The 9,248-nt window shown below is 40.3% G+C and overlaps 1 gene segment (V, D, J or C); it reads right to left on the reverse strand.

The window, feature by feature from the left end:
• Positions 1-1,463: 1,463 nt before the first annotated feature.
• LOC119799862 lies at positions 1,464-2,202 on the reverse strand. The segment is given in 2 exon segments: positions 1,464-2,020; positions 2,145-2,202. Coding segments are annotated over 2 exon segments (615 nt in total).
• Positions 2,203-9,248: the final 7,046 nt, after the last annotated feature.

Genomic DNA, 9,248 nt, shown 5'->3' on the forward strand with positions numbered 1-9,248 from the left:
GGCAAAAAAGGTACAGTGGCGTGAACAAGAAGATGCACTATGAACTTTGAATTACTATTGAAAGAGTTATCATTTTCAAAAGCAGTCTGCTTGGCCTTTTAATGAATGTTTGAAATTATATTTATTTATGTATATTAAGTGCTTCCTCTTTTGACACACATTAACATTAACAAGTCTATGGTGTACTTCAACAAAATGAACTACTGTGTAATTAATGCTTCACAACTAGATGACTAGTGAGTGTGGGAAGAATCTTACAGTCACAGCAGGGAGAGTAACTGGAAGATGGCTTTACTGGTCCACAAGTGACTACAGTAACTTTTAACCATATGTTTTAAAAATAAAATCTCCTGAGTGTGGTTTCCTCTCATTTCTAGGAGACACAGTTTCACAGCAACTTTCCTGGTCCTCTGTCTCCTTCACTCTACTCACTCTCTCTTCCTTGTTACTCACTGAATCTTAAGTGAAGGAAGTATGTGGTAAATGTGCTGCATACCTAGCTTGTTCTCTGTGGAGGACTATGACAGAGTAACCGGAGGACAATGACAGAGTAACAGGAGGACTATGACAGAGTAACAGGAAGACTATGACAGAGTAACAGGAGGATTATGATAGAGTAAAAGGAGGTCTATGTCAAAGTAAGGATCGTGCAACTTTACACAGGAAGACCAGCAGAATATGTAGGTTTCCTCACAGAAGTGACATGAGTGCTGACATTTGAAGATAGTACAGACTCTGGTTCATGAAGGTTTCGATGAAGAGCGTTTCCTGTTTAGAAAGCCTAGCACCACATCTGGGAAGTTGAGCAAGTTGATCAGAAACAAGCATTGCTGCTGCAGTGAGCTGGGACCTTTTCTCACAAAAAGCTGATGTTGACAGGTGAGGTCTGTACAAATGCTGTGGAACATTTTGTTTCACAGCATGAACTTAGCAATGTATTCTAGAAGGAACAGAAAGTCACTTAAACACTTTGAGAGTGCTGACAGCATCTGGTTTACACTACATGTATTTTATGTGATAGGACATTAAGTTGTATGGTTGCCTCCCCCCAAGCACTGAAATTACTTCTGAGGCTCTTTAGACAGCCAGCTGCCATGTAGCCACTTGGAGTTCTCAATACTTCCATACTTGCTTCTCAAATGCTATGTTTGTGTGTTATCCTGAACTTACTAACAGCAAAGGGAAAATTTCTCTGTGCATTTGAGGACCCTTTACCCTCTGTGCTTGTGTGACAGTGCCTTCCTTCTTTCCATTCCTTCTCTATAGGAATCCTAGAACTTGGGACTCTGGGCTATTCTGTCACCTCTCCTTCTATACTTTCAGAAGACATTATATGGATATCCCTTTTCCTGGAGCACCCTGTTCCCTGTAATTATATAATGCAGCTAGATATACTAGAGAGTTGTGGAAGAAAAAGTGGAGGACAGACTTCATCTCCTACAACAAGCATACAACTTACTTAGTCACACAGCTTTACTGGGGGGTCTCATATTCTGCCTGAGGCAGTTTTGCATCAGATTTTGCTTTAGTCCCAGTAAAGGGTTGAGGATGAAAAACTCTACTTCTTGTTCTTCTGCTATGGCTATCCATATGATTTTTCTGCAAACCAGAGAAATGGAGAGGCACACAACACAGAGGAACCAAAGCAATCCCAGAGGTAGGAACTCAGCAGTCAGACCCCTGGTGATGAGTTTGTGTTCAGCTCCCCCTGTGGATTCTGTCACTGTGTCACCCAGAGCACAGTAGTACACAGCCGAGTCTGACTCTTGAACTGAGGCTTTCTGCAAGTGGAAGGAGCTGGATCCTTTATCATATGTAGCTTCAAAACCTCTGCTGCTTCCCTTCTCGTTGGCTTTTGAGGCTCTGAGGAGGAACTGTGGACCTTCTCCAGGATACTGCACATACCAGAACAGGGTTGGGTACCCTGCGGCTGAATAGTTGCAGTGTATAGTAAGAAAGTCCTCTTCTGAGAGGGTCACTTGACCTTCTGTCTGTGTCACTGAGTCTCCATGGGTCCTTGCTGGAGGAAAAAACAAAAATGAAACAGATATGTATGTCACCTTAAAGACAAAGCTCTTAGTTGAATTTAGGGCTCAAGGCTTTTCTTACATAAAAGAGTGAAAAGTTTAAATCACTTTACTTACTGAGTACGAGGAGTATCACAGTAATGAACCCTGGGGAAGAGTCCATCTTTTGTGGCATCTAGACGATGTTTGTTCTTGAGTCTTAGCATGTTGAAAACAGAGAAACAATGAGTCTAAACTTAGATCCATACAGGAAATACTATAGTGTTAGGATGCTGCGCCACCTGGTGACCAGAAAGTAACAGTTAAATGTGGCCATAGTCACTGGAAGACATGGAAATAATGAAATCTTGGATCAGGTTGAGGATCGTTGCTACTTCAAATATCATATTTTCTTCATTCTAAGTGAATGTCAATTTTAAGACGTTTTTAATTAAAGGTTTTTTTTTTTTTTTTTTGAGGAGAAGTCACACTGCACAAACACTACTTAAATATTTCAGAATTCCAGGGCAACTGAAGAAAAACATATGTGATTGAATTCTATGGAGTAATCTGAACTTTTGAAAAAGGTTCCCCCTCACCCTTAAAAGATTTCAGGCTAATGCAACCTGACTTGCTCTCTGAGCTAAGTCTACAAACGGACTTTCTGTTTTTACCCATGCTGGGATTCTCTCAGTGTTTAGGTTAAGCTCCACATCTTTAAAACCTATGTCTCATTCCCTATTTCTACTAAAAAATACTGGGATTAAATGTAACCATGATACATGTGTTTACAGTTTCTTGTTATCATCTTTATAGTTGTTTTCATAAAATTGTTTAGATGCCATTCCTGGTAATTGTTTTGTCTTTGTTGGTCATTTTATGTCCTAAGGCAATAACTAAGGTGCTAATATGTGACCAGTTTATGCTCCTTTTGCATTTTTCTTCTCTAGGAAAAAAGGCATCATAAGATATTTCAGTATCACATGATAATTACAAACTCTTATGTTTTAACAGAGAAGTACATTTTAAGAAGTGAGCCATGTTTCTCTTTCATGGTGTTATAAGATGTGGGAAAGATGAACTTCATTCTGTATGTCAAGGTCACACAGAACCCTGTATGGAATACGAAACATAAGTTGCACCGTGGGCTACCTACCCTGATCTTTCCAGATCAGATGTTATTTTATTCTTTAATTACTATTTTTGAGATTATTATTTAAACACAATATTTCTCCCTTTCCTTTTCTCCCCCCCAAACTTTCCCATGAACCCTTTCTACTGTCCATCAAAACTATGACCTCTTTTTTTGCTAATTGTTATTTCATGTATACAAGTATATATGTATACATATATATTCCTACGTACAACTTATTTGGGTCATATAATTTTAAATGTATGCATGTTTTTAGGGGTGACCATTTGATGCTGGAAAATCAATTGGTGTGTTCTTCCCTGGGTAAGGCCACCTTTCTTGTTCCAAGGTTTCCTCAGTTGCCTATGCCTCTCTTACAGGGATCAATCATCATAGGCTGCTGTCTGTCCACTTTGGCATGTCCATTGGTATAACCCTGGATCAACTCACATTTTGATGGTTATGTTGATGAGACTTTATCTGTGTAAATTATGACATCAGTAAAAGACACAATCTTTAGGCAAACTCCTTAATCCTGTAATCTTATAATCATTCTGCCTTCTCTTCTGCAATGTTCCCTGAGGCTAAGGTAGAGGAGTGTTATATAGATGTAGCCATTGGCACTAGGATCCACAATTCTGCAGTTTGATTGGTTTTGGTATCCTTTAATGGTTTCTAAATAGAAGTTTGCAAAGAGAAGTTTCCATTAAGAGGAGTGACGGCTACAGTTATCTGTGGGTATAAGGACAAGTGTTCATAGATTGCTAGGGATTTTGCTGGCTTCATAAAATAGAGCTTGTAGACTCTCATTTAATAAGCATGATTTTACCTGAACTTTATATGTTACCTAGTTTTCCAGCACCACACACAGTGTCCCTATTGTGGAGTTGGTCTTCTGTCCATTTAGAGAGCAGTGGGTACTGTTAAGGAGTGCATGCCATTACTACACTTGTGGGTTTATTGTGCCTGCTGATGGTTGATGTAGTTCATAATCATCATAACTGGGGAGGACTCTGTTGCTTCCCTCCTTTGGAAACTTGCATGGCACTTTCTTGTTCCAAAAAAGCTAGTCCTCTGGAAGGAGCATTCAGGCATAAGTTCTTGCTTAGTGTTTTCTGGGCCCTGTGTCTGAAGTGACTGGTGCTGTCAGCAATAGGGACTCTCCACCTTTCAGGGGTTAACCAAAGGCAGCAGCAATAGGCTGTATGTTTTGGGAGTCTCTTGGATAGCCCTGGCCATGAACTAAAAAGAGGGCTTCTCATGTATGGCCTTGAGGTTCTGTTACATGGTCTTTGGCTCTTGGAGGAAGCACCATCCTCCCACAGTAGAAAAAAATTATTAAAACTATAAATATCTATATATCTGTATCTAATCCATTGCTTTGTAGGAGTTATTTTCTAGGTAAGGAGCTAATAACATGGTTCCTTCTGAAATTTTCAGAAATCCTTACAGTTACTTTACCCACTTCTCTTGTATTCACCCCCCTCTAGTTTCTTTAAAAATCTTCTATTTTCACATTTCCCCTATCAGATTGCTGGAATCCTGATAGTCTGTTTTACTCTCCCTCCCACCTCCCACATTTTCCCTATTTCCTTGATTAGATAAGCCCGGGAATCTCCCTGCTCTTTTCCCTAAATAAGAGCATTGGGAATGGTCTTGTTTCACTTCCCTGGTTTCTGCAGTTACTACACACTATGAACTCACAACTGAAGATTTGGAGATATGAGCCTTCAGTAAGAAAGAGCATGCAGTGTTAGCCTTTCTGGATCTGGGTATCACTCAATATCATCTTTTCTAGTTCCATCTGTCTAATTGCAATGTGCTGGATTCCATTTGTATTTACAGCTGAAGAGTATCTGTAGCATGAGGGCCTGCTTCTAGGGGTTTCTTTCCTGCCCAGTTCCCACAGCAGTTTATCCCTCCCCCAAATCACACAGAAGTCTATATTAGATACAAACTTTTTGGCCCTTTAGCTCAGACTTCTTATTAGTTCTTATCACTTATATCAACCTTATCTATGTTAGCAATATGGCTCGATACCTTTCTCAGTGGGACGATCACATCTTGCTTCTACAGTGATCTGGGCAGAACTGTGAGAAATGGACTTCCTCCTTCCCAGAATTCTCTTGTTCTCATCACCCCACCTCTACTTCCTGTCTAGTTGACCCTTCTATAGTTCCTGCCTGGCAATCAAGGTTTATTTAAAATATGATTGACAGAATACAGACAATTCTCCAGCACCACTTCCCCCTCTCTTTTTTTTTAAAGAAAGGAAAATATCCATAGTCTATTTGTTGTGAATGTGGGCATAGTTTTCCAGGCTACTTCAAGCTGGTTGGGGGCACTGATAATCTTATGGGGACCTAAAGAAAATTTAGAGTTATCATCAAGTCTTGACTGGGGTATCCTGTGAGTCTTGATCATCTCAGGCAGCAGTCTTGAATCTGTTCTGGAGGTAGAACTCAGACATCTGGGACATCTGTTCCTACTGGAGATTTCTCAGGTGGTCTTACTTGATGAAACCTGATTTTTCTTAACTCAGAATGAATCCACAGCCTCTCATTTTCTGTGGAAAAAAAAGCAAAATCTCTTCTCCAAAGTAACATATCTTTTTACTTAAATTTTGAAGTCAAGGTATTTTCAAAATACCTATCTTGGATTAATTCAGCAGCATTTATAAACAAATATCTTCTGGCAGCTTTTGCTCCTTCCTCAGTATTCAAACAATTCAAAGAGAGAATAATAACATACGGTATCAAGACTCTCTGTGTGTTTTCCATCTTCATGCAGCTTTATTTTAAACTCTATTTCTTTTATTTATAATTTTTGGCTTTTTGAGACAGGGTTTCTGTGTATCTTTGTCCCAGAACTCACTCTGTAGACCAGGCTGTCCTTGAACTCACAGAGATCTGCCTGTCTCTGCCTCCCAGGCATTGGGGTTAAAGGTATGTGCTAGCACACCTTGAAGTCACAGAGGTCAATCTACCTCTGCCTCCCAAATATTAAAGGTTTGTACCACCACATCCAACTATTCTCTTTCTTTCTTTTTTACTTTAAGGACTTTAACCTTAAGTCTGCATATATTTTTAATACACTTTAAACCATTTAGAGGTTTTCTTTGTCTTTAAATCTCTCTTTATTGTATATCTCTCTTTCTCTGACTACATGAGTCTTTAATTTGCCTAGCACGAAGGCTAGGATTAAAGCCGTGGCTTTGAAGGGTGGATCCAGCCCATTTCTTAGCTTTCTGAGATTTCAGCATCATGGCAGAGGTATCAGCTGTAGCCATGTTTATTGCCACAACTCTATGGCATTTCAAGGTCTCTGCCAGCAAACAAGCTGCAGCAGTGATTCACAAACCACATTCAAATGCTTCTTAGTAGGACTTCCTGCCAGAATGAATCAGAGTTTGCCCTGGCAGGATGGCCCAGAAAGTCAGCATTTTTCCTGCTATGGTTGAAAACCAAAAAGAATGCAATTGGCTTTTATCAACACTATGTAAGTATTTTGTGGCAGGACCTCTTAAAGATCTGCAGGGTTTTGCAGCTAAAGCTGAGTCAGGAAGCATCTCTTAAATGAGAGCACTTGCTTGCCTCTAGCAAGCAGAGCAGACCTGAGAAAATGCTGCTACCACGAAAACATGCTTTATTCTTTCCCAAGCTTTCTCAGGCTTTCTACAGTTATTCACGTTGGGCGCCATTCTATAACATGAGAGTCTGCTTGTGGTCTGTTCTTCCCAGACCACAGAAAAAGCAAGATGTGACCTGCCCTGATGAAAAAGGTACCGAGCCGGTTCCACATGACCCTGTCCTCCTCCCAAGTTCATCATTTTGTCTGTGGGGTCCTTGGACTACCAGGAGTCCATGTTCCTGTGCTGAGGAAATCAATCCAGATGGGTGTGTGCCATCCTGGGATGGACAGTCTGAGAACAGAGCACAGGGCCCCTCCAGCTCCTGCTGTAGGGGCTCCTTTGTTCCACAAGACCCTGCTTCCCCCAAGCCTGCCCTATTGTCTGTGAGATCCTTGGCTCAGGAACAGTTCCTGTTACTGCACTGAGGCATTCCACCGAGAGGTGTGAGTATCTGCATGCTGTGCCTGAAGGTCCCCAGAAGGGAGTGCAAGGCACTCCCTACTCCTGCTGCAGGAGCTTCTTTGTTCCACATGACCCTGCCCTCCCCCTAAATTTTTTGTCTGTGGGGTCCTTGGACTACCAGGAGTCCCTGTTCCTGTGCTAAGGAGATCCATCCAGACTGGTCCTTGGCCCAGGGACAGTTCCTGCTCCTGCACTGGGGAGATCCACCCAGAGAGTCAGTCACAGCAAAGTTTGGACCTAGATGCCAAGAAACTCCTGGCTGCATTTGAATGAAAAGATGGGCAGGTGCCAATTCAAGAATTCCTTCAACAACCTGAAAGGCAACATGACAACACCAGAATCCAGGGATCATGCAACAACAATACTTGAACACCCTATTCCAGAAGAAATAGAAGGAATCGACTTTAAACGTAACATTATGAAAATAATAGAGGACCTTAAACAGGATGTGAAAAACTGCTTTAAAGAAATGGAGAAGACAAACAAAAAGGTGGAAGAAATGAATAAATCTCTCAAAGATATCCAAGAAAAACAAGAAAAAGCAATCAAACAGGTAATGGAAACAGTTCAAGACTTGAAAAATGAAATGGAGGTAATGAGGAAAACACAAACCGAGGGAAGTCTGGATATAGAAAATCTAGGTAAATGAACAGGAACTACAGAGACAAGTATAACAAACAGAATACAAGAGACAGAAGAAAGAATCTCAGACACCAAAGATACTATAGAGGAAATAAACTCATTGATTAAAGAAAATAACAAATCCAACAAATTCTTAACTCAAAACATCCAGGAAATCAGGGACACTATGAAAAAGTCAAACCTAAGAATAATAGGTGTAGAAGAAGAAGAAGAATTACAGCTCAAAGGCCCAGAAAATACATTCAACAAAATTATAGAAGAAAACTTCCCCAACCTAAAGAAGCATATTCCTATGAAGGCACAAGAAGCATACAGAACAACAAATAGACTGGATCAAAAAAAGCATCCCTTTGCCATATAATAATCAAAACACAAAACATGCAGAATTAAAAAAAACAAATATTAAGAGCTGCAAGGGAAAAAGGTCAAGTAACATATAAAGGGAAACCTATCAGATTTACTCCTGACTTCTCAATGGAAACCATGAAAGCCAGAAGGTCCTGGATAGATGTGCCACAGACACTAAGAGACCATGGATGCAAGCCTAGACTGCTATACCCAGCAAAGCTTGCATTCACCATCAATGAAGAAAACAAGGTATTCTAGGACAAAAACAGATTTAAACAATATGTAGCCACAAACCCAGCCTTACAGAAAACACTAGAAGGAAAATCACAAACCAAGGGAGCCAACAACACCCATAATAACACAGGCATCTGACAACCCTCCACCAGCAAAACTCAAAGAAGGGAAACACACAAACATTAAGACCTGAAAAAATAATTGGAGTTAACAACCACTGGTCATTAATATCACTTAACATCAATGGACTCAATTCACCTATAGAAAGGCACAGGTTAAGAGAATGGATACGAAAACAGGATCCAACATTCTGCTGTTTACAAGAAACACACCTCAACCTCAAGGACAGACACTACCTCAGAGTAAAGGATTTGGAAAAGGTTTTCAAATCAAATGGATCAAAGAAACAAATGGGTGTGGCTATACTAATATTTAACAAATTTGATTTTAAACTAAAATCAATCAGAAGAGATGGTGAAGTACACTTTATACTCATAACAGGAACAATTCATCAGAATGAAGTCTCAATCCTGAATATCTATGCCCCTAATATAAAAGCACCTACATATGTAAAAGAAACATTACTAGAACTCAAAGCATACATCAAATCCCACATTCTAATAGTAGGAGATTTCAGCACTCCTCTATCATCAATGGACAGGTCACCTTTCTAGACCTGAATGGAGGGGTGAGGACCTTGGACATCACACAGGGCAGGGAACCCTGACTGTTCTTAGGACTGGAGAGGGAGGAGGAGGGGAGAGAAATGGGAGGAGGACAGGAGGTAGAAATT

Source organism: Arvicola amphibius, chromosome 13 (genome assembly GCF_903992535.2).
Source record: "Arvicola amphibius chromosome 13, mArvAmp1.2, whole genome shotgun sequence".
In the NCBI taxonomy this organism is placed as follows: Eukaryota; Metazoa; Chordata; class Mammalia; order Rodentia; family Cricetidae; genus Arvicola; species Arvicola amphibius.